Here is a 25,998-nt window from a genome sequence, read left to right on the forward strand (position 1 = left end):
GATATTTTACTGCGGCTTTATTTTTTAATTTTGTTGTAGGCATCCTGTACAGATGGGAGACTTTTCAATCATTTGGAGACTGTTTGGCGTTTTAGCCCAGGTCTTCCTGGCTACCCAAGAACTTGTACTTTGGATTTTTCAGTAAGTCTCTCAGAAACCCCTTGATTTGTTCCAACTATCAGGTGAAGTTGCTATAGAGGGAGTAGAACCCACATGCCATAATTAATTATCTTATAGGCACAGAGATTACTGAAACACACTTTTAAAAAATCTCAAATTTCTGACCATTGGATACCTTTTCTGCACTGACTTTATAGGAAAAAATACTAAAGAACATTTCTCCTTTTTTCTATTGTATTTTTTGCAAACTTGAATATTCATTCCTTTTTTCTTTTTATTAGCAATCATAGGTTTACAAAAAATCATGCAGAAAGTATAGAGTTCTCATATACCCTGTCCCCATACAGTTTTCCCTGTTAACACTCTGCATTAGTGTTAGTAATTTTTTTGTTACAATTGATGAAACAATATTATTTCAGTTATACTATTAACTATGGTCCATAGTTGACATTAGGGTCATTTTTTGTTTTACAGTTCTATGAGTTTTAAATTTTTATTCTGTTTACATATATACAACTAGAATTTCCCACTTTAACCACTTTCAAATATACAATTTAGTGGTGTTATTTTTATTCACAATATTGTGCTGCCATCACCAACATCCATTCCCCAACCCACCCCGACCCACCCCAACCCCTGGTATCTTGTTTTCTAGTTTCGGGCTCTGAATTTGCATATTCTAATTATTTCACATAAGTGAAATAATTTTTGTTAAGTCCACAGACTATAAGACACATGTCATGACTTCACTCAGTTTTTATAGTAACAGCTGAATAGCACCAAACTAAATCTACACATTGATTTATAAGAAGCAGAAATACAGGACAAAGGGAAAAAGATGTTTTAAGAATATAGTGACTTTGGTAATTTCTTGTTCACATTACCTTTGCTATAAAAACTTAAAGCCACTTTTTCCTTTGTTGACAGAGAGTTCTCTGTAACAGTCATTAAATCGCAAGAAATGGTCCTAATTTTGATTAAATTACTATATGGTGTTCTTAGCACTTGAGTTACTTTCATTAAACATAAGTGGATAAATGACATTGGAAAACTTTGAAAAAGATCCATGAAGATTACAGCATTATAATCTGATAGTATTAACTCCCTCTGTTAATATCCTGATTTTGATCATAGAACTGTGCTTATATAAGACATTAACATAAAGGAATCTGAGTGATGGTTATAAGGGAATTCTTTGTACTATATTTGAAACATTTCTATAAATCAGATTATTTTAAAATGAAAAGTAAAACAAGTTGCCTTGAATTCCATCTGGAACAATGAGATATAAAGTTCTAATTCATTAGCTACTTTCAGATTGAACCATCAACCTTGTCTGTCTGAAATGCACACGTGAGTCATCTTCCTGTTGCTACCTATCAGAAGTATCACTTCCTTTCCTTATTTCTTTTTTGGGGGTAGAACAGATCTAAAAGGGACACATTAATGATTGTCAGAGTGATACATGTATTCAGCAAAGCTTTTGTGTGGCTTTTCTCAACTTATTAAGAAGCCATATCTCTTTGCCTTGAAATGAGATCCGTTGGCCTTGTTTACTTAAGCTCCTTGTGCCAGTAGTTAATGTTTATTGCTGTAAATAAGACAGCCTTTTCTGAAGAGGGCTGAAAACCTCACCCAGCTCTGCCTTAGATACTGGGCCAACTAGCCCAGGCCACAGTGTAAGTATCACCGTCCTAATTGGAGGTTTAAGACACATCTTCCTAAAATAATTATTAGCATTTTCCTACAGATTTCTTTCGAATTTCGCTCACTTCTACACTCTCAGCTTGCCACGCTGTTTTTTGATGAAGTTGTAAAGCAGATGGTAGCTGCCTTTGAAAGAAGAGCATGTAAGCTGTATGGTCCAGAAACAAATATACCTCGGGAATTAATGCTACATGAAGTTCATCACACATAGAGGAGAAAGAAGAATTGGTGTCACCTACTTCTAAGTTTGTTCATATTTAGGAAGTGCTTTCATCATTAACTTTTAGAAGTCAGAAAGTATTTGTTAAACCCAGCTTTGATTATAAACCTGCACCATTTAAAATTTGCACACAGAATATTGAACCACATGTACATAGTATTTTCTTCAATCAAGTATAATTCAAAGCAATGTATACATCAGCATGTTCTGCATTTACAATGGGATGTCATCACTGTTGCTAGAATACTGACATCCCTCTTCAGAGCAGAAATTGAAACTAAGTTTAAACTTTCCATTATCACTTTACTTGAAAAAGGTTAGTTTAGATATTCATGATGTATGTATTATATTAACCATATCACACTTAAGTTATTAAATTCACACTGTGTAACTTATTGTTACAGGGGCTGCCCTGTGGCTTAGCTTATTTGCCTAATCATTAGATATTTTTAAACTTTGACTTAAAAAGCTGTCAATAAAAGTCCCCTGGCACTTTTGATACTTTAAAAATTGTTCTTATGGGGGGTAGAATTCAGTGCTATAGTGAGGTTAGCTTCCAGATACAGAGTGAATATATTTTTTGGTGAGTGGTCCAGACTTTAAGCTACCCTCTCCCAGGTACTTTGGCTGCTCTTTCAACAAATACTAATTGTGCACCAAATTTTGTCTTCAGCAGATGAAGATGGTTGATACATCTCCAGCACTATGCATCCCTATTTTCTATTTATTATGTATACTCACTTTGGTATTTCAGACTATTTTTTTTAAAACAAATCAATGTAAGGACTGAAGTGGTAACTTAATAAAGGTAATTTGTTTATTTTTTGTAGTTATTTTGGCCATTGAAATCTTCCTGTATTATTTTGATATGTGCATAGACATCAAGTTTAATTATAACATTTCTTAATATCCAAAGTATCAGACTTTGACAAATATGGCTGGACAAAATTCACTTTCATTTGCAGTATCATCAGAAGAATAAAATCCTTAGGAATAAATTTAACTCAGGAGGTGCAACAGTTGTATACTGAAACTACAAAACACTGCTGAATTAAAGATCTAAATAAATGGAAAGACACCCTATCTTCATGGATTTGAAGACTTAATACTGTTAAGATGGCAATACTGAAACCCAAAGGTACCAGTCTCTCCAAGAACATCAACCAGTTTCATTTCTCTGCCCCATAAGGTCAACACCCATTTCCAGCACTATGAAGTTAAAAGTCATTGCCCAGATATCCCCAAAGATTGAGAGATCAAATGAGAGGGTGGAGGTAGAACCAAGAAATTAGGATTTAACAAATGACTGTGACTACTAACTCTATATTATATAGATACTTTTTAGTGTCTACAGTGTTTTAGAATAGCCAGAAGGAAATACCTTAAGTTATTGAACTGTAATCCATTAGCCTTGACCTTTGATAATAACTATATAGCAAAAAAAAAAAAAAAAGTTGCCCGTGTTTGTATGGAATTCTGGATGTTTTGTTCAGTTCCATGATCTATGTATCTTATCTGTGACAGTACCACACTGCGTTAACCTCTATTGAAAGTCTTAAAAATTGGGTAGAGTGCAATTCTAGTGGTCAGTAAGGGAGGGGTAAGGAGTTTTGGATTTCTTTTTCTGGAGTAAGATGGTAATACTTTCCAATGTGGTCTACAGATTCATTGCAATCCCTATCAAAATCCCAATGGCCTTTTTTCCTTAAATGGAAAAACATCCTAAGATTCATATGGAATTGCAAGGAAGCTAGACTAGCCAAAAAAAAAAAAAAAGTTTAAAAAAGAACAAAATTGGAGGACTCATACTTTTTAAATTCAAAACTTACTACACAGATACAGTAATCAAATTAAGAGTGGTAGTGACACAGGGATAGATACATAGCTCAATGGAACAGAACTGAGAATACAGGAATAAACCCATGTCTTGTCAACCCATTTTCCACAAGGGTGCCCAGACTGTTCACTGGGTAAAGAATAGTCTCTTCAACAAATGGTGCTGGGACAAATGGATATCCATGTACAAAAAAAATGAAGTTGGATCCCTTACCTCATACCATATATAAAATTTAACTCAAAATGGATCAAAGACATTAAATAAAAAAGCTGAAACTATACAACTCTCAAATCCTAGGACAGATTTTCATGACCTCAGATTTAGTAATGATTTTTTAGATATGACACCAAAAGCACAAGCAACAAAAAATTATTAGACTTCATAAAAATTAAATTTAGTATATCACATCAAAAGTATATTATCTCAAGTGTGAAAAGACAAATCACATCCCTGATAAGGGTCTAGTAACCAAAATATATTTAAACTCAACAAAGACAACACAAATACGAGTAAAGCGTCTCAAATCCTAACCCCAGTACAGGTATGTATTTAAATTCAGATATGATTCTTCACATGCCACTCAGCTACTTCCTAACCTGGGGAAGTCTTTCTTACAACTCTGAACCCACATAGCATTAATTTTACCCTCCTAAATAATATATCATGCATGTATTAATATTATCAACCATGCATATATTGAACTCAGCTGAGTATTAAACATTAAGAAAAAGACTAGGTTTTCTTGGGTACTGGTTGTCATATTGGTGACTGACTAATCTGAGTGAGACTTGGAATCGGCAATTACAATTAAAATTTTTAATTCATATGGAGGAATGGGCAAAGGAATAGACATTTCTCCCAAGACAGACAAATGGCCAATAAACACAGATAAAGATGCTTAACATCTTTAGCTGTTAGGAAAGTAGAAATTAAACCACAATGAGATACCACTTCACACCCACTGGGAGGGCTATTATAAAAAAGGAAAATTGAGTAAAGGTGGAAAATTTGGAAGGCTTGTACATTACTGGTGAGAACGCGAAACTACAGGGCTGTAGAAGTTTTGGGTTCAAGTTAAACACAATTACCATGTGACCTAACAATTCCATACTTCGTATATACCAAAATAAAAACATCCATGCAAAAACGTACACCAAAAAAAACCCAAAAGACCATCAACTGATAGATAACAGAATAGGATATATATCTGTACAAAAGGAAGTACTAATACATGTTATATATACATTATATATATGACATGGATGAATTTTAAGAACATGCTAAGTGAAAGAAGGCAGACACAAAAGGCTATGTATCATATATATCACATATTTACATTAAATATCCACAATAGGCAAATTCAGAGGAAGCAGGTAAGTGGTTGCCAGAGACTGGGAAAAGGAGAGAATTGTGACTGCTTGCTGGACACAGAGTTTCCTTTTGGGAATTCTGGAACCATATAACCAGATAATGTTGATGGTTGCCCAACAATGGGAATGTTCTTAATGTCACTGCATTGGACGCTTGAAAAGCTCAAAATGATGTCTCTCTAACACGTACTTTACCATAATAAAAAAAAAGCCCACTAAACTGCCACACTGCGATTATCAAAGATAAAGAAACCCATTTCCATTTAAGTTCTTTTTAAATTAAAAAAGTGAAGCCATGGGCTGTCCCTAGCAAAATGTGGATGTCCTTCCCCCTATGTGGAGCAATAACTTTAGCCCCCACAAGAAATGACAGATTATCTTTTTTATGACCAAGACTCAACAAACACATTATATTCCCACAGGACTCAGAGTTGTTGCCTTATTTAAAAATTTCCTCCAGTGACTATGTAATAAGGTGATTCAGTTTGCAGCAAAAAGAAACATGAAATACTGTAGATGGAACAATACCCTTACATATGGTATGAGATAAGGGATCCAACTTCATTTTTTTTGTACATGGGTATCCATTTGTCCCAGCACCAGACTCTTCTTTACCCAGTGAATAGTCTTGGCACCCTTGTTGAAAATGGGTTGACAAGACATGGGTTTACTCCTGTATTCTCAATTCCACCTACACGTCCCATTTCCCCCCTTTCAATTAGCTTTCATTTCTCATTTCTTTTTCAACCACGGAAAGGTCAACACAACTATGAACTTTAAAGAAATTTTTATTACGCAAAGCTTTGTCACATAATTGGGTATTTCTCTTTGTACACAATTATTCTTACTCTCCTCAGAAAGGCTACTTCTTAACTTCTCATCTAGTGATGGCAAGCACTAAAATCCTGATTTTAACAGAATCAGTAAAATGCCTCAGTGATTTAAGTGGAAAGCAGTACACCGGTACATGGCTCTTGTACCCAGTTATCAGGAATGTACAAATGTCTTTTTATTCAAAAATACAAAATAAATTATCTGTCGGCATGGAGAATGACAGCAGTAAACCATTATATATTGTCAACTGAAACCAGTAACTGATGGTTATAGTGATTTTCTTACACTGGCCAGCCTTCCGCCATTTTCTTCAAATGACTAAGTTATTGTTGAGAAACACTGCCTTGAGCTTCCCACAGTTCATTAATTATGGTAACCACTATTCTAGGAATTAGAACATGCCACCTCCCATACCACCCATTCCACCCATTCCACCCATTCCCCCCATTGCAGGGTCCTTCTCTTCTTTAGGAATTTCTGTGACTACAACTTCTGCTGTGGTTAACAGAGAGGCCACCCCAGCAGCATCCAATAAAGCAGTTCTTACAACCTAGAAAAAAAAGTTTGGTAAAATATTATTTCTCCTTAGTAAAATACTGAAAAAGACTTAATGAAGATTTGATGTTTCAGCTGATGAAAGGATTTTTAGAAAACTCTTTACCTTAGTTGGATCAATAATTCCCTTTTCTACCATATTCACAAAATCTCCAAGCATAGCATCATAGCCAACTTCTGAAGAACTCTGCATAATTTTCTCAACTATCAACGATCCTTCAACACCTGCATTCTTAGCAATGGTCATTGCAGGAATTTTGAGTGTTCTTTTAATAATTTCTATACCTATAAAGAAAACCAATTTTAGCAAATTTATTTTAGTTCTTTCTTTTGTAAATATCAACACAATTCTCCTTGTGAGGGTACTGATGTACACAAATCCCAATGGGGAGATAATATGGGTCATATCAATCTCCCTAAAACATAAGATGCATTATTAACTCTGACACAAACACTATTCTACTTTTGTTATTCTGGATATTGCTTTGTGATTTTTCGTTCCATTTAGTGAGTAGCAACAATTTTATTCTAATAGAAATATTAAAATCAGGTGCCACAAATAACACATTTGTATGATAACTCTTTACCAATTTTTTGATCTTCATTAGCTGGAGTTAGTGAGTCCAAGGCTGGAATGCATCGAAGCAGAGCACAACCACCTCCAAGAACAATGCCTTCTTCAACAGCAGCTCGTGTAGCATTGAGTGCATCTGTAACTCTGTCTTTCTTTTCATTCACTTCCACATCACTTGTTCCACCAACCTAAAGAGTAAAAGAATTCTAGTTAACATGGCCACTCCCATTCAGGATGCTGTCAAAAGTCATTAAAAAAAGCACCTAGTTTACTTAAAGCAATCCTGTAAAACAGGATTGTTATATTTGCTATTATTATCTGTATGATTAAGTAGCTAAGAGGGTGTCCCAAAAAGGCATACACAAGACTGACCTCCTGATCCCAGTAAATAACAAAACATACCTTTTTTCCAGGACAATGCCCCCACTACAAGTTCAAATCCAGTTTAAGGAATGACTCAGTAAATAAATTTTATTAAGAAATATCTCTACAATGATGTTAATTCCTCAAACATTTAGGTAAACAACACTATTGGGAAATACCAGACACAAAATCATTCTTTGTCTCAGAACCCAAGAAACCTATTTACAACAATGGCTCTTACCTTCAGCACAGCTACTCCATCTGAAAGTTTTGCTAGACGTTCATTTAGTTTTTCCTTTTCATATTCACTAGTTGTGACATCTAACTGCTCAATGATTTCTTGAATACGTTTTTCAATTTGAGTCTTGTCACCTTTTCCTTTCAAGAGCATGGCATCATCTTTGGTCACTATGACCTCTCCAACTTTTCCCAAATCATGAGACTGAACATCTTCAAGGTTTAGAGTCAATCCTTCTTCTCCAAACACCTATGAAGACATTTTGGTTATACCAAGCTTATTCACAACATAACACGTAGGTGTTTGTAACATCTTGAAATACATTTCTTTGAAATGTGAGACTTTAAGACATTACTAGTTCAGAACAACACTGAATGCAATTCCAACTTCTCAATTTTCCACAACTCTACCAATTAGTATTAGTCTTATCTGAGGAAATACAAATTCAGGAAAATCACCCAAGGTCACACTTACTTGAAACAGGACAAGACACCATAGGCTAAACTCTTTACCTTATGTCATTTCTATTACATTCTTCTGTCTTTCAAAACTGACAAGAGATTAGCCAATAAACTTCCCCTTCTTGGGCCAGACTCTTGGTAAGTTAGAGATAAAAGGGACCTGAAAATTATCTAATCCAACCACACCCCCCAAATAGCCAAGAGAAACAAAGTAGCAGTTCAGGTAATATCTTACTCTGAAAAATGTAAATTCTACCTATAAATTTTAGACCTAAAAGTATTTATGTATAACATTCAGTAAAGCCAACATCCCAACATTTGTTTTACTTACTGCCCCACCAGTAGCAATAGCCATGTCTTTAAGCTGGTTCTTTCTATTGTCACCAAAACCTGGAGCTTTGACTGCTACAACCTGAAGACCAACTTTCAGCCTGTTAAGAACAGATGATTGTAAGATTTAAATTTAACAAAAATGCCTATCTCTTTTAATTCAGGGACAAGGATCATAGGGAAACAAGCAGTGTTCTGAATTCAATTCCTTTAAAAATGTAACTACTACTGATACTACTCAGCTGCAATCTTATCAGATATCGGACACATGGAATGCACAGTCAAATGTCCAGCTGAGGCTGGATTGAAAAACAGAAGGAATATGCAAATGTCCAGACAGATGATCTATTTGGTTAAAAAACCAAAACCAAAACAAAACACAGCACCCTCAAATAAGCTATTATGGTATGTTCAGTAAACCGGACATCCAACTTCATTGCTACCAGTAAAATGGCTCCATGAAAAACTCTGTAGGTCTATTGTTTTGTTTTTTTATTTTGGCTTCAAATCTCACAATCTCTAAGGCTCCACATAATCCAAAAAAGCAAATCCAAGTTAACAAAAAGTTCCATGATAAACAAGTTCCTTTAGAACTTCTGGGTCAGGTAAAGAAAGGTATGCATCTTTGGAACATATCTGCTATTTGGTTTGTGCAAACAGAAATGCATTTGTGCATTTCCAACCAAATAAAATTTGAAAGTCTCCCTTGTGATATATCTCAATTCTAAAATTAGGAAAAGCACATTTCAGTAATGCCCTAAGATTCTATTTACTGCATGAACATAACTGTCTTAAAGTTGCAACTAATATACTAAACTAAACATAGATTTTAAAAATCCTCCAAAATGAGTTTAGGTCCATTCACTTAATTTCCAATTTCTCTATTTCCAATTATTTACTAAACTTTTAAGATTTTGATTATGTAAAATAATTTATCCCTAAATACATCTAAATCTGAGGTTTTTAGAATGGCAATTTACTTCTTGAATGCAAAATTCCAATTTATTTTACCAGAAAAAGGAAATTTTAAAAAAAATAAATTCTATCAGGTACATTCATAATAAATATAAACACTTTCAAAAATAAAAAGGCACCATACACTACAAATTGGTCTGTCTTATTAAAAAGTTGAACAAAATGGTAAGGACTTTAAAACCCCATTCCAAAAGATGGTACTACTATAACTGGACTAAGTTACAACCCTAGATATAAACGAAACTGGATCAGCTGTGGCGGTACATGGTGGAGATTTCAAACAACAATACAGTAATTCTTTTACCTAGAAATGTAAGCCATCAAATATCACTGCCTTTTACCTATTCAAAACAAGTGTACTTAGAGCTTCTCCATCAACATCTTCAGCAATTATCACCAAGGGCTTTCGGTGAGCATTGGCAATTTCAAGAGCAGGTACAATGGATTGGACGCTAGAAATTTTCTTTTCACTCAACAGAACATAGGCATCCTGGAATTCACATTTCTGACCTACAAAAACAAACAACAGTTCCAATCAAACTTAACAAAAGCTCCAAGTGAATGGTCATCAGTTGATGAAATATATTGACTTGTGCCTGACTTTGGGTTTCTGGCTTCTCTGTCGAGATTCTATATATGTCTCATCCTTTTTTCACGAACAGTTGACCTTCTATTTACTGAAAAGTGACCGGTGAGAGTTAATATTTTTCATTCTTCGTTTCTCAATAGACATTTACTTTTCAAAATATCAATATATTTTTAGGTATTACACCGAGTAATGCCTAGTTTGACACCTAATAGCCAATTATACTTAAAAAAAAATTTCAATTACTGACTTGCTTACCTTTTGATGTATTAATAAAATATGGAGAAATATAACCCCGATCAAACTTCATGCCTTCAATAATTTCTAATTCATCATTCAATGTTTTTCCATCCTATGTATTCAAAGAATGAATTTCATTAAAGAAATATAAAACCTGTAATTATATACCAGATTAATAAAAATAGATCCCACTGGCCATTAAGAGAGCCATGCAGGAGTATGCAAATGCCCCAGGAGCATCCAACTCCACTCCTGCCAAAATTTTAAAAATACATATTTGAATATTTTTTACAGCCAGAAGATAATTATTTAAGTTAGGATGAATTCATAAGATTATTTGGACAGAATTTCTATTCCTAACAGCAAAGGTTAATAATTCGCACCAAACAACAACAAGCAGTGTATTCAGGTGCTGTGAGTACACATGAAGGACTGAAATAGAACTTTAAATCTGAAATACAATTAGATTGAATTTTCCTATTTGAACAACTGTTTGGATCATCATCAGACAAGCTACCATTAAAAACACACCTTTACTGTGATGACACCCTTTCTTCCAACCTTTTTCATTGCATCAGATATGATGTTGCCAATTTCTTTATCTCCGTTTGCAGAAATTGTAGCAACCTGAAACAATCAAGATACATACTCTTCTAAATTAAAATGTAAGGCTAGCATCCTCAATCAACTCCCTTCACTGATACCTCTCCCTCCGCCAAATAAAATTTTAATGGTCAGAAAAAAGGCACCCAGTGTTCTTTTTTACTTTGTTTTTTTTTTCATTTTAATTTTTATTATTATTTTTGTGTGTGTGGTAATGAAAATGTTCAAAAATTAATTTTGGTGATGAATGCACAACTATATAATGATACTTTGAACAACTGCATGTATGCTTTGTATGACCGCATGGTATATGAATATATCTCAAAAAAGAATTAAAATAAATTTTGTACAATTTTAATGAAATGTTGGTTCTGTTTTCAATTCCTTTAAAATTCATTATTTGGCTATATTATTTTGAAGGATACAAATTAAATATGAAATTGTTCCTTTCAACAAAAACGGGAAAAATCGGCTGAACCCATTTTTTTTCCTGGGTGAAAGTGACAGTAATATTACAAGATATAAAAATTATATACCTAATACAATGGCTAAAGAACTTTCTCTCATACATACAAATTACAACCATGTAATTAAAATAATCCAGTAAGACTCAAATTACAGTTGCTGGATTCAGTAGTAGGAACAAAAAATGCTTCCAATGTTGGAGATTGTGGTAGCTCTGAAATTGGTGTGTGATTACGGAATAGTCACACAATTTATTAAAAAAAAATTCTACTTTTAACCTTCACAATATATTATGAAAAATCCTTACCTGAGCAATTTCTTCAGGGGTTGTCACAGGTTTCGACTGTTTCTTAAGTTCAGCAATTACAGCATCAACAGCTAACATCACACCTGGTCAAGAATAAATGTCATTACAATACTTATTCTCTCATGGCTTCCATGTCATGTAGGGAATTCAAAAATCTTGAATTAAGTGTTTCAATGCCTTAATATGCCCAATAAATGTTTTAATATACTGTCTATGCACAGCTTCTGTGCCAGTGCTGTTCCCAATCACATGGAGTTGATGGCATGTCCTGAAATAGGAACTTTGCATTTATACAGTAAACAAACGAAGTCCCACAACACCAATGTTACTCTGAAAACTGAACTAACAAAGGGTGATATGTACAGTTTCAAGACTCTCAACCTTTAATTCATTCTGTGTAAGTTATTCCCAATCCATTCATGTTGCCCATTTCCTATAAGGGTTGCCTTGGGGAAACTACTCACCCCAATTAAATGACACAAAAAGGGACCAAAATGGATTAATACTCCATTTTCAACAAGAAGCATAAGCTCTTGGCCATAAAAAATTTGTGATACACCACTGCAGGTTTTAAATGTCAGAAATATCCTGATTTAATATGTAATTATGAAATGACAAAATTTTATTAATCAACAGAGCTATACTAACAATATGGATTTATAAGAATCACAGGCCAGCTACCATGTTTTGCTCAACTAGAACTAGTGCTAGCTCTTCCTTTCCCTCATCCTTCATTTTGAGAAATGTTACTTCAAAAAAAAAAAAAAAATCCAATGAGTAGTAATAATGACTGTTATTGGGAAGTACTCTTAATAACATCATTTAATACTTGCTAGTGGTTTACAGTCCCAAACTGCTTTAAATGCAGAGCACTCACCTGGGCCTACACCACTGAGATAGGGTGACGATAGATCAATTTGGCTTGTGAATTAAATTTTGATAAAATGAAGAGCATCTCCTTTAACTCTCAAGTGTTCTGGTTTGGAGAATAACACACCCTAGCGATAGATAGTAATCCCATTTTACAGGTAGGAAAAATGAGTTTTAGCTGACAGCCAATAAAAGACAAAGGCAAGACTTGAATTTAATTCTGTATTGCATAAGCTCATGCTGAAGGAAACCTTTAAAATGCAGTCTAGCTCTCAAGAAACAAGCAGTAACAAACAAAATGCAAATCAATAACATGGTATGTACTGTTAAGATGGAAGAAAAAATTGCTACAAAATTCTAGGAAGACATTGCTTTCTGATCTAAATGATGAGAGTTTCTTCTTTAACCCTACCTTTCCTAAAACTAAAGTGGAATTATATCAAAATTGTATCATCTCTCTAAACCCCACAAGTTTACTTTTTTCAAGGTACAGGGTAGATACTGTATCTGCCAATAAATGCTTGCACTTTGGGGGACAGGGGAAAGCAGGATCTGTCTCATTTACATTTTCTCCTTTAAACCTAGCATAGTGTTCACTGCATAGCCAGGCAGTCAATCACTATTTGCTGAAGGCAAGCTCTGTTTAAGGTTTTAGGAGAGACTCAACTTCATCAGATAACTTTTAAAACATTTCATGTCCAGGGATAGGGAATCAACGACTTCTTAAAAAAAAATCAAAGTTCAAAACAATGTACTGAAAGAAGAAACTTTCCTACCTCTCCTGATTTCCACTGGATTAGCACCTTTGCTAATCTTCTCAAACCCTTCCTTGGCAATAGAGCGTGCCAGTACAGTAGCAGTGGTGGTACCATCCCCAGCCTCTTCATTTGTGTTATTGGCAACATCTTGAACAAGTTTAGCACCAATATTCTTATATTTATCCTTCAAGTCAATTGATTTTGCAACAGTCACACCATCTTTTGTTACTTTGGGACTTCCCCAACTCTGTTCAATAATCACTGTTCTTCCCTATAATTGCAGAGAGAATAAAACATGACAGGCTCACACACTGCAAAGGCTACTCAGACAATGAACAGTCTTCATAACAGGGCAACTACTTGAAAGCCTTAACATAAGTTGTGTCATTTTTATCAATCCCGTAGCATGAATCTCAAGGGCAAATTCATCAACGTTCTTTGTTTACACACAAAATGACCTCTCTGTTGCCCAGCCAAGTGCATATCTTTGGATTAGGTATTATGGCAGATAAAAATCCTAGGGGCCAAAAGATGTCATCTTATAAAACAAGAGTACAGGATAACCAACACCAGGTTGGTAGATTATAATGATAATACCCTTCATACCATTTATACTTTAATTTTAGTTAGTTACTGCTATCTTTAAAAATAATGACATTTTAAAATCTAATTACTAACATACTAAGAGCCAGGCAAGAGCAATGTGCTCTTCCATGGTTGTTCAATATGAAACCTCAAACATGGTGCAACAGTATTGGCAACTTTTCGATTTAGGCCAGTAAAAGCTGCTTTTTCTTTTTGCACGAGGCAAGCAAATGCCATACTTCGTGCAGTTGTTTGGATCACTTTAATATTTGAACCATCTTCAACATGAAATGAAGACCACCTCAAATCATTTATTACCCCTCACTCACCAGTAACTTCAAAGTGAACAAGATTAAAAAATTTTAAACACGCTTTGGAATAGGAGAAAATACATTGGATACAACTAGTACCTATAAGCACATATTTGAGGTATTACAAGACAAATAAATTACTCTCTTCCATTTATACTTGGCACTAACTTACTGGGAAAGAATCCAAAATTTAAGTCAAGCAAGCCAACAAGATTAGTTCTACCTTGAGTTTAAAAATACTGTTTGAGCCGTAATACTATTCAATTACATCGCACATTATACAAAATAAAGCTTTGAAAATTTGGCTGAAGCTGTAAGACATTATACTTAAGTAGGAAAAAAATATTAACCAAAAAATTGAAACTTTTATTTGCAAATGTGATACTCTCAAAAACGAATACCAAAATATTGTTCTGTAGTTCAGTGACTATCTGCATCAGTAAAACATTATTGCTTAGTTAAAAGTATTACAACTATAATAAAACAATACTGTACCTTTGGCCCCATAGTAACGGCTACAGCATCCGCTAAGAGGTCTACACCTTGAAGCATTAAGGCTCGGGCATCTGCACCGAATTTTACATCTTTGGCATAAGCCCGAGTGAGATGAGGTGCCAATGCCCTGGACACTGGCCTCATCTGCCGAAGGACTGTGGGTAATCGAAGCATTTCTAGAAGGGAAGACAAGTAGATCATCAGTACTAACACTACATGAGCGTGTTGCAGCAAACATGCCAACTGTGCAATGGAACAAGAAACGTTAGGTGTGAGCCGGGATGGCACGCACAAGCCATGCTCCGTGGGCCATAGCTACAGAACACCAGCTACTAGCTTAAAAGGAGAAGCCGCCTCCAACTCCTGACCTATAGCACTAGCACACAGTACACTTATCTCCTTGTCCATGGCCACCCACCTATGCCTAAAAAAAATGAGTTCACCTTTCACCGCTAAAATGGCCCCGAGAGCAAACGCCCTCCAAGTGCGCCCCTGGAAAACAAACTCCGCAGAAGACCAAGTTACAAACACAAGTCACCATGGGGGTGAAAATTATTCCTTGAGGTACAAAAAAACACCTGAAAAGGAGTATCTCCAAGTATCCACCCACGGCTACAGTATCTGAGCAGCCCGGAGGTCCGTGATGCTGGGGGCTGAGACCCAGCCTCTCCGCGCGGCCCCACATGTCTTTTGCATCAGGACGCCGCGAGCAAGGTCAAGGGTGGAGGCTCCGTACCCAGCCGGCCGCCGGGCAGAAAGCAATTCCCATGCAGCTACGACCACCCCCTTCGAAGCCTTAACAGTCAGCCAAGAGCGCGCTGCACCGAGGGCCCACGGAACTAAAACCCCCTAAATTCCATCCCCCAAGCAAGCCCTCCCTCGCGTCCGGCCCGGGTCCTGCGCTCCACGCCCCACGTGATGGGTTCCCGCATGGACCCTCGTGGCCTAGCCCAGCGGGGCTGGGCCTGCAGCGCCACCGGGAAGCCCTTGTTCTATCCCCGACACCCCACTCAAGCAGAGTCGCAGCAAAAAAGTACGCTAAGGGATTGGAAACGGTAAGGTGAGGCGGCACAGTCGCATGGGTACCTGCGGCGGCCGAGCGTGCGGACGAAGAGGCAAGCCGTCAGCGGCGAGTGAGGGACACCTTACAGGGCGCACACGGCAATGAGTCCGTGTCCCCTCCCTCTGCCGCTCCCCCCGCCCCGCGATGCCGCATGTGCGAGGGGCTCCCGCCCTCTTCCCCCCGCGCAGGCCCTGCAATCAGCACGCGCGACGCCTGGGCCCCGCCCCTCCCTACCCGCTAAGGGCCAGATCTGGGGACTCAGCCCTCTCCAGCCGGTTTAGGCTAGTTCCCGGGCCAAACTCAGTTCCAGAACTTTCCGGAAAGCGCCGCGCTCTCCGCGTGTCAAGGGTCAAGTTGCGTCATTTCCGGGAGGGGGCGAAGGGGTAATTCTTTTACCTCGGCGGGTAGCCTAGAAAAGCCTAGAAAATGCTCCTCTTTTCTTCCGCCCTCCTATCCTTGCGTCAGTGATCTGCGCGGCGCTCCCGGAACGAATCAGGGCACGCGCGGGTGCGACCACCCACTCTCGCAGGGCGGGGCGTCGGGTTGGGGGGGTGGAGCGGCGAGCCCGCTTGCGCATTGGGCCACTTTTCCTCACGTTCGTTTAGTCCCAGGGTCTAAGCGATTTCAGTCCTTGCGGCGGTGGTAACGCGAGAGCAGAGCACGAGTTACGGCAACCGGAGCCATGGTGGGTACCGCGTAGGCTGGAGGTCGGCGGTCCTGGGTTGGTTTGAACAGTTCAGGAGTTCGTACAGCGGCTTGGGCTCTGGCCGGAGGGATAGGGGTCATTCAGTGTTCTGCTCCCGCTTGGACCCTGGACAGTCGCGGTCCCCAAGGGGAAGTCGCCCGGGCGGGAGAGCGAGGGACCCGCCGACCCTTTCGTCTGCCATGGGGTCTTCGCATGAGTGTGCCGGTGAGGCACGTCTGCGGGGCAGGGGACAAGAACCTGGGCGCACGTGCGGCGGCTGAGTTCTCCCACAGGCCTTTGTGGGCGTGTGATCTCTTGGAGAAAGAGCAGGGCCCTAGGAGGAGGGTTTACTCCATGTTCTGAACATTTCTAGAAAAATCTGAGGAAGGGAAATATTTGACCTTGGAGTTAGCCAAGGTTGTTCTTAAGGCTATTCTGGATAGGAGAACAACGACGACCTCTAATAGACATAGGGACTGGGGAATTAAACGTGGAAATATAGGCCCGAACACTCAAATGTGTTTCCCGAACTACTTTATGACTTACGGTGTTTATCTTTTGGAACTAGAATGTGGTTGGTGTTTGATATGTAACGGTTACGATGGTATTGTTTGTTCAGCATATAATTATATTGTTTTTGTTGCAAGTGTAAAATTTCTCTCTACAGGCAGGACAGGCGTTTAGAAAGTTTCTTCCCCTTTTTGATCGAGTATTGGTTGAAAGGAGTGCAGCCGAAACTGTAACTAAAGGAGGCATTATGCTTCCAGAAAAATCTCAAGGAAAAGTGTTGCAAGCAACAGTATTAGCTGTTGGATCGGGAGCTAAAGGAAAGGTAAATGTGGGGTGCAAGTGAATTAATTTTTGTTGTAATACTTGAACCACTCGGGCCACAGTTGGCTTACCTATGAAAGGAACAGGTTGCATTATCCTTTCAGGTATTCTTCACTTAACTGGCTAGACCTCAGAACTCAAAAAGTGTCAGCCAGAATACACGATAAATGCTCTTTGGGTGAAATCTGTTAACTGCATTGTTCTGGTTAACTCTGAAAGAGAACGTTCTAGCAAGGAGCTGTCCCAGAGTTAGGAGAAGGGAGGTTCTGGGCACTCTGCTTTAGTGCCTTTCCCCGAATCTATAATTTGGAAGGAAGGAAATTGGATAACAAAAAGAAATGTATGTCCTAAGTATAGAAAAGTTCTCTTAACTTTTGAATGTTGTAATAAGTTAAAGATGATCATTTTGCTGCGTATGGTTTTGAAAACTGTTTAATTACAAGTTGATAGGCTGTGTTAATACAGTATTTAGCAATAATGAAGTTAGCTTTAATTAGCTAGAGTTAGATTTCCCAGTATAACTACTTGAACTTTTACAGTGAAATTGGGTTCTAGTTCAAGCTACTGTAGGGCTTATTTTGAATTCTGACTCTTTACACTTAATATTTATTAGTGAAGAACTAATGGTAGTTAGTTATATCACTTGGCCACTAAATGCATTTTTATCATTTGAATTGAGTGAACATACTTGATTAATTGTAGTGATTTAAAAGTGTAAGTATTTGGTGAACTACTTGTCTTTGCTAATAAATACTGTTTTTTTTTAAGGGTGGACAGATTGAACCAGTTAGCGTGAAAGTTGGAGATAAAGTTCTTCTCCCAGAATATGGAGGCACCAAAGTAGTTCTAGAAGAAAAGGTGTGTAACCTTAATAACTTTTAAAAGAAGTTAAGTGTTCGCTGTTAGCTGTCTTAACCTAATGTTTTTTTTCTTTTGCAGGAATATTTCTTATTTAGAGATAGTGACATTCTTGGGAAGTATATAGAGTGAAATATTCTTGAAATGGCATCATGTGAAGCTGCCCATTCCCCTGAAGTTCTGAAATCTTCTGTGATGTAAATAATTTCCGTGTCTTTTGTAATAAACTGATAACCCAGTGTCTCTAAAATTTAATTTCCCTGTACTGATATAAACATTTCCAAATAAAAATATGTAAATGAATGCTTAATTTTTATTTGTTTAGTGATTTAGAGTTCTCTGGAGTAATTAAGCCTTTTTAAAAATAACCTGCAGATAATTCTGGGAAACAAGGTTTGTATGTGACTTTAAGTGGGGAGAAATCTAAGGCAAAATATAATAGTTAATTTTTCTACCACACTGTTTTTAGTTTCCCAGCTGCTGAAACAAGTACCATACAATGCGCTGGCTAATGACAAGTTTATTGGCTGTCATAATTTCAGAGGCTAGATGGCTTGCTTCCTGCCTGGATGGGTATCTTCTGGCTGGCTGGCGATCTTGGGTTTCCTTGGCTTTTCTGTCACATGGCGATGTACACAGTGGCACCTTCCTTCTTTCCTGGGTTCCATTGACTTCAAGCTTAAGGCTGCTCCCCGAGCTGCTTTTTTATCATTTTCTTTGCTTGTAAGGATTTCAGCCGTATTGAATAAAGGCCCACCCTCATTCCAAGGTTCTATTTACAAATGGGTTCATGGCCTCAAGACCAGGAATTGGGACCAGGTCATGCCTTTTGTGGGGGACATGAGTCAGTCACCCTCTGAGGTAGGTATTGCCTTTTTGTAGGTGAGGGAGCATAGGACTAGAGGTGTTAGTGTAATAAGTTCACTCAGAAGTGGTGGAGTCAGGCTTTGAACATAGGTAGCCCACCTCCAGATACTGCACTCTAAAAAGGGATCCTTTAGAGCCTCTGTTTGCCATATTGTCAGATTCTTTTAAGCATTTGATACAGTTCAGTTAATTTAAGTATTCACCTGAGGTGTGGGTGGTACCTAGCAGTGTCTGGCATTTAGTGGGTATCTAGTATTGAATTTAATATGGAAACCATGACATGTTGAATAGCTTGATCTGGCTATAGCAGCTATGGGAAGGAGAATTTGAACCAATACAGTCCTATACCAGAGAGGAGATTACCAACTCCTAAACTTAACGACCTCAGCTACCAGCTATGGCTATCTTAGTGATCAAACCTGTTTTCTTGCTTTAGTTCATTATGAACTGTTTCATAACACCTTTTGAAAATTCTGTCCCATCTTTATGTTGAGCAGACTTGAAGGTCTGGATGATGTGGCATTAAATTGTGGTCTCAACTTTTGATATGTATCCTATCACTGAAAAAGTGTTATGTACCTCCAAAATAAGTATCTACATTATAAATTATGTGCATGTGTGAGTGCCATTCAGTGTATTAAGGCTTAGTTTTTGTGTATTTAAAGACAATCCGGCAAAGCTCCTTTTTCTTATGGCACCGATTTCCTACTGTGCTCCAGGCACAGCCAGGTAATGTGCTATGCACATAACCTTGTGAGCACAGATTTCTGTTTACTGGTAAGAAAACTTGAGAGATGAAGAAACTTGTTCAAGGCCGTGTGGCTCCTAAATTGCAACATTAGGAATCTAGTCTAAAGGCTAGCCATGACTTTCTGTTTATGCACCTCAGTGCTGCCTGCTGCAGACCCAAGCAAGTGAGTTTTGCAATCTAAGGCAATAGTTCCCAAACTTTGGTTCATCATTGGAATTAGTGTACTGAAAAGGAAAAAAAAAAAAAAAAAAAAAAATGGGCCCCATCCATCCAACACCTACTAAAGCAAAACCAGGAAGAAAATTTTTGTAGCACACAAATAGTTGAACAACTGTGATGCTTGTCTAGCAGAATTGCTGAAGAAGTAATTTTAGATTGTGAAATTATGTTGATAAAATAAGGAAAGGAATTTTGGCCCTAGTACTTGAGAAAATAGGCCAAAAATAAGGAAAGGGCACTGAGAGCGTGAACTGTATGATTCAGAAAAAAATGTCGTTTACCTTTTGTTCCTGTTGAAGCAGAAAATTTCTAAGAGAAAGGTGAACAAAGTAGGTAAAATTCTAAGTGGAATTCTCATAATATTGTCTGTTTTTGAGCACTTGCAGGAACTGTCCTAGGTATTTAATGTGCAATCTTGTTTAATTACATGTAATCAGCAACTTTTTGAGGGAGGTATTCTTGCCCAGGGAGGAAGAATAACGTATGCAAGGTGATAACAAATTTTATGAGGCAGAGTTGGAATTGACTTCAGATCTGTCTGACTAGTAAATCTGCTTTTCACTAAGTCCACACATGAAAAAATTGGGAAGAAAAATTACTAGGGAGCTGTTTGTATTACCATTATTACGATTATGGCTTTTTCCTTCTGTTTCAGAAAGTTAACACTTTGAAAAAAATTCTTGTTTTTAAAATTGGTTTAAGATTTTGCATATTAGAGGTACTAACTTGTCACATTGATTTCCAGTTTCCTTTCTAACATGCAGTTTTTGTTTATGTTTGTCAAATTTCATACTTATAGTACTTTTTTCTTTTGAACATTCAAGTAATTTTTTGGTCCATAATCTAGTGTATAGTATATTTGGTAGTTTGAAGCTGTATGTACCCCGGAAAAGACCAAGTTCATTTAATCCATTCCTGTGGGCGTAGACCTATTTATTGTAGGTGGGACCTTTTGATTAGGTTATTTCAATTGAGATGTGACCCACTTCATTCAAGGTGGGTCTTAATCCTCTTACTGGAGTCCTTTATGAGAGGATATAGCTCAGGAAAAAGCCCCAGAAAAGCTGAGACAGGAAGCCACTGAAGCCAGAAGATGAAGCAACGAAACCTGGGACAGCAGAACCAGCAGATGCTGGCTATGTGCATCGTCATGTGACCGGAGTCCAGATACAATCTGATGATGACTTGATTTGGACATTTTTCATGGACTAGGAACTGTAAGCTTATAAATTAATAAATCCCCATTGTAAAAACCAATGCATTTCTGGTGTATTACATTCCAGCAGGTTTAACAAATATAAACAACATATATCTGACTTTATTTAGCAATTAGCTTTTATCCCAATTTTGTTTATTGGGATAAAACAAATTTATCCCATCCCTAATTTGAGTTGTCACCTTTATCGTACATTAAAATTTTATGTCTATTCCTGGGTTTTATAAAGTTTGATACCTGATAAGGCAAGTCCTTGCCTGTATTCTTCACAATGTGCTCTGCTGGCAAGGAGCATTTTTAGGGTTCTTGGAAAGGATTGCTACGTGGCTCTTCAGAGTATACCAAGTTATGGTTCTTCCAGCAAGTTACTGCTGTTCTCTCTGCACCCACACCAAAATGGAGTTTTGGACTTTTGGATTTACTTGAGTGAAGAGTAAATATGTTTTCCTTAACCCTTAGGTAATTAAATCTATGCTCTAGTCTTTGTCTAATACATACTAGTTTTGTGACATTTTCAAATCACTTAACATCTTATTTTAAGAATTAACAGTAAATCAAGGGGGCTAAGTTTGCCCCTTAATTTTTTTTAAATTCACTTTTATTGAGATTGTTCACATACCATACAATCATCCAAAGTGTACAGTTGTTCACAGGACTGTTGTGTAGTTGTGCATTCATCACCACAATTTTTTTTTCAATTTTTAGAACATTTTCATTACTCCAGAAAAAAAGACAAAAAAGAAAACTCAAATCTTCCCATACCCCTACCCACCCCCCTCCATCATTGACTCATAGTATTGGTATAGTACATTTGTTACTGTTGATGAATGTTAAAATACTACTAACTGTAGTACATAGTTTGCAATAGGTATATTTTCCCCCTATATTCCCCTCTATTATTAACTTCTATTTAGAGTGTCATACATTTGTTCTGGTTCATGAAAGAGATTTCTAATATTTGTACAGTTAATCATGGACACTGTCCACCACAAGATTCACTGTTTTATATATTCCCATATTTTAACCTCCAACTTTCATTTTGGTGATACGTGACTCTGAGCTTAACCCTTTCCACCACATTCACACACCATTCAGCACTGTTAAGTTATTCTCACAATAATGTGCTACCATCACCTCTGTCCATGTCTGAACATTTAAGTTCAACCTAGTTAAACATTCTGCTCATAATAAGCAACCGCTGCCCATTCTTTAGCCTTGTTCTATTCCTGGTACCTACATTCCATGTCTATGAGTGTGCTTGTTATAATTAGTTCATATCAGTGCCCTTTTCTGTCTGACTTATTTCACTCAATATAATGCCCTCAAGGTTTCTTCATCAACCATCTTTTTTTTTTTAAGACGGTTTTATTCACACCCCATACATTCCATCCTAAGTAAACAATTGCTGGTTCCCTGTGTAATCACGTATTTATGCATTCACCACCATCACCACTATCTATTTAAGGACATTTTCCATTTTTTTCCCACAAAGAAAGGAAGAGTTAAAGAAGGTAGAGAGACAAAAGAAAAAGAAAAAGAAAGAAAAAAGATGACAACTAAAAAGCAACAAAAGGACAATTAAAATAAGGCATAATAAAAGACAACATGACCAATGCCAAGAGTCCCATACCCCTCCCTTATATCTTCCTCTTATAAGCATTTACTTTGGTATATTGCCTTTGTTACATTAAAGGAAGCATAATAAAATGTTTCTTTTAACTATAGTCTCTAGTTTGCATGGATTGTATTTTTTCCCCAATACCACCCCATTTTTAACACCTTGCAAGGTTGGCATTCATTTGTCCTCTCACATGTAAAAACATATTTGTACATTTTATTCACAATTATTGAGCACTCTAGGTTTCACTAAGTTATACAGTCCCAGTCTTTATTTTCCCTCTTTTCTTCTGGTGTCCCACATGCCCCTAATCTTCCTCTTTCAATGATACTCACAGTCACCTTTGTTCAGTTTACTTACATTGCTGTGCTACCATCACCCAAAATTGTGTTCCAAACCTTTCTCACTTCTGTCTTTTCCTATCTGTAGTGCTCCCTTTAGTATTTCCTATAGAACAGCTATCTTGTTCACAAACTCTCTCATTGTCTGTTTGTCAGAGAATATTTTCAATTCTCCCTCATATTAGAAGGACAGTTTTGCTGGATATAGGATTCTGGTTGGCAGTTTTTCTCTTTCAATATCTTAAACATATCACACCACTTCCTTCTTGCCTCCATGATTTCTACGGAGAAATCCACACATAGTCTTATCAAGTTTCCCTTGTATGTGATGAATTGCTTTTCTCTTGCTGCTTTCAGGATCTCTCTTTGTCTTTGATGTTTGATAATCTGATTTTTAAGTGTCTTAGTGTAGGTCTATTCAGATCTGTTTGGGGTATGCTGCGCTTCTTGGATCCGTAATTTTATGTCTTTCATAAGAGATGGGAAATTTTCATTATTTCCTCTATTATTGCTTCTGCCCCCTTTCCCTTCTCTTCTCCTTCTGGGACACCCATAACACATATATTCATGTGCTTCATGTTGTCATTCAATTCCCCGAGATGTTGCTCATATTTTCCATTCATTTCCCTGTCTGTTCTTTTGTGTGTAGGATTTCAGGTGTCTTGTTCTCCAGTTCCTGAATGTTTTCTTCTGCCTCTTGAAATCTGCTGTTCATGTCTCCATTGTGTTTTTCATCTCTTGTTTTGTGCCTTTCATTTCCATAGATTCTGCCAGGTTTTTGTTTTGTTTTGTTTTGTTTTTTCCAAATTTTCAATTTCTGCCTTATGTTCACCTGGTGTTTTCTTTATATACTTCATCTCTTTTGCCATATCTTCCCTAAACTCGTTGACTTGATTTTTTAATTGATTTAGCGTATTTATTTGAAAATCTTTAATTGATTGTTTCATTAAAGGGAAACAGTATCTCAACAGTAACTCAGTTGAGGTGTAAGATTGTTCTTTTGACTGGGCCATATCTTTGTTTTTCCTAGTGTGATTTGTAGTTTTCTGTTGTCTAGGCATCTGGTTTTTTGGTTACCCAGTCAGATTTTCCCAGACCAGAACAGGTTCAGGTCTCAGAATGGGGCTGTATTCAGTGTCAGGTTTCCCTGAAGGTATGTCTTAGAAGACTGACAGACTTTCCTGTGAGGCTTGTAGCTGCTGTGCTTTTCCTAACCTGCCTAGCAGCCTGTCACTCCCCACTGGTGTAAAGAAGTGTGGTCCCTTTAATTCTCAGCTTAAGTTGTTTCTGTTTTGACTATTTTCCCCTAGGCCCTGGGATCTGAGTTCTGAAGGGAGGAAAGGCACTAGAGCTGGGCCCATCTCCTTCCTCTTATGGAAGACACACCCCCTAGGGAGTCATCTTCTGCACTTGAATTACTCCTTTGTCTCTCTGACAATGCTAACTCCACCCCTGTCTGGGTCAGAGGGCTGTGAACTGACAATGGCTGGGACTTTTTCTGCTGAGCCACTCAGGTTGAGAAAGAGAAAAAGGGGAAAGAAGCCCCTTTTCAGAGCCAGTCCACAGCCTCCCAGTTTCACCCATTGGTCAGAGATATCACCCAGTCTTCTGAGCTCCCTTTCCCAGGACACAAGTGTTTTCCAGCTCTCTAAGGTCAGCTGTCTCTAAAAGCCTCTCTCTATATTTTTTTTAATTATTTTTTTTTTTCCATCAGCCCCATCTCCTCTCCACTGGGAGTGACCTCAGGGTACGTTGCTGCTTGTTAGGCATTTGTCTATGTTTGTAGCTTGTATTCAGCAGTCCACATTCGTTAATTAAAACCCAGTTGGAGCTAGGTTGAGCTATATTTGCTTGCTCTGAGAATGCTGTTTTCTCCCACAATGAGGTCTTGCAGCTCAGCCTGCCCTGGGGGGAGGGGGCTCCTGGCATGGTTCTGCAGTTTTTACTTACAGCTTTTATGCTGCGATCTCAGGCATTCCATCCATTCCAGGTTGATATATGATGTGTGGACAGTTGCAGTTGTCCCCTAGCAGTTGTTCCAGATTATTTACTAATTGTTTCTGGTTGTTTATTAGTTGGTCCAGGGGACTAACTAAATTCAACACCTTTCTATGCCACCATCTTGCCCCTTCTCCACCCCTTAATATTTTCAGTCAAGCCTATTTTTTTGTAAATTTTAATTCAAATTTTATTTGTCTTTTAAATAGTTAATGCAGTTCATGTAGTTCAAAATTCAAAAAGGACAAAAGATACACAAAAAAAAGAGTCCTCATGTCTTCCCCCAGCCATCCATTTCCTTCTCTGGAGCCAACTAGCATATTTATTTGAATGGCAACTTGGATATATATAGATGTGTACATATACGACACTGTATATTTATTTTCTTCTAGTGTATTTTATGTATATGTATGTATTTGTGTGTTTGTGTGAGTGTGCAATACATACATATAGATGTGTGTATACATATATATCCCATACGCATTTTTCCTTTTTCACAAAATATAAATGATAATATTCCATATATAATACAAAGTATATAAAGAGCTTTGTCATTTTCTTTATAGCTGTATGTCCCATTAAATGGGTGAATCATTATTTAAGCATTCCCCACTGATGGGTAATTAAGTTGTTCTAATCTTTTGCTATTCAAAACACTTCTGCAATGAATATATTTAGGTGTAAATTATTTTGCACATGTGCACAGGTCTATGAGATAAATTCCTAGACATGTAATTGTTGTGTCAA

The 25,998-nt window shown here is 37.4% G+C and overlaps 3 protein-coding genes across 5 annotated transcripts in view; 2 read left to right on the forward strand and 1 right to left on the reverse strand.

Moving 5' to 3' along the window:
• COQ10B (coenzyme Q10B) overlaps positions 1-2,880 on the forward strand; it is a 37,100-nt gene extending 34,220 nt beyond the window's left edge. For both annotated transcript variants that reach the window (XM_037850504.1, XM_037850505.1), the window contains exons 4-5: positions 40-141; positions 1,871-2,880. In XM_037850504.1, coding sequence (XP_037706432.1) covers positions 40-141; positions 1,871-2,038 — 270 coding nt within the window. In that variant the 3' untranslated portion in view covers positions 2,039-2,880. The remainder of the gene's footprint in view (positions 1-39; positions 142-1,870) is intronic.
• A 3,144-nt stretch (positions 2,881-6,024) lies between these two features.
• HSPD1 (heat shock protein family D (Hsp60) member 1) lies at positions 6,025-16,210 on the reverse strand. 2 transcript variants are annotated; one of them, XM_037850503.1, is made up of 12 exons: positions 16,102-16,210; positions 14,805-14,980; positions 13,432-13,684; positions 11,786-11,868; positions 10,942-11,037; positions 10,429-10,522; positions 9,926-10,094; positions 8,611-8,710; positions 7,822-8,067; positions 7,231-7,405; positions 6,750-6,928; positions 6,025-6,638 (listed from the first exon to the last, which is right to left on the reverse strand). In XM_037850503.1, the coding sequence occupies exons 2-12, from the start codon at positions 14,976-14,978 to the stop codon at positions 6,480-6,482; spliced, it is 1,728 nt and encodes a 575-aa protein (XP_037706431.1). In that variant the 5' UTR covers positions 14,979-14,980; positions 16,102-16,210; the 3' UTR covers positions 6,025-6,479. The 2 variants fall into 2 exon arrangements, with proteins under 2 accessions (XP_037706431.1, XP_037706430.1); XM_037850502.1 differs by lacking the exon at positions 16,102-16,210 and adding an exon at positions 15,891-16,028.
• A 184-nt stretch (positions 16,211-16,394) lies between these two features.
• LOC119544930 (MOB-like protein phocein) overlaps positions 16,395-25,998 on the forward strand; it is a 43,772-nt gene continuing 34,168 nt past the window's right edge. The window contains exons 1-4 of the mRNA XM_037850508.1: positions 16,395-16,552; positions 17,220-17,384; positions 18,152-18,241; positions 18,323-18,551. Of these exons, the coding sequence (XP_037706436.1) occupies positions 16,550-16,552; positions 17,220-17,384; positions 18,152-18,241; positions 18,323-18,373 (309 nt within the window). The 5' untranslated portion in view covers positions 16,395-16,549 and the 3' untranslated portion in view covers positions 18,374-18,551. Of the gene's footprint in view, positions 16,553-17,219; positions 17,385-18,151; positions 18,242-18,322 lie in introns of the transcript that reaches the window.

The sequence above is a fragment of the Choloepus didactylus genome, chromosome 9 (genome assembly GCF_015220235.1).
Source record: "Choloepus didactylus isolate mChoDid1 chromosome 9, mChoDid1.pri, whole genome shotgun sequence".
Classification (NCBI taxonomy): domain Eukaryota; kingdom Metazoa; phylum Chordata; class Mammalia; order Pilosa; family Megalonychidae; genus Choloepus; species Choloepus didactylus.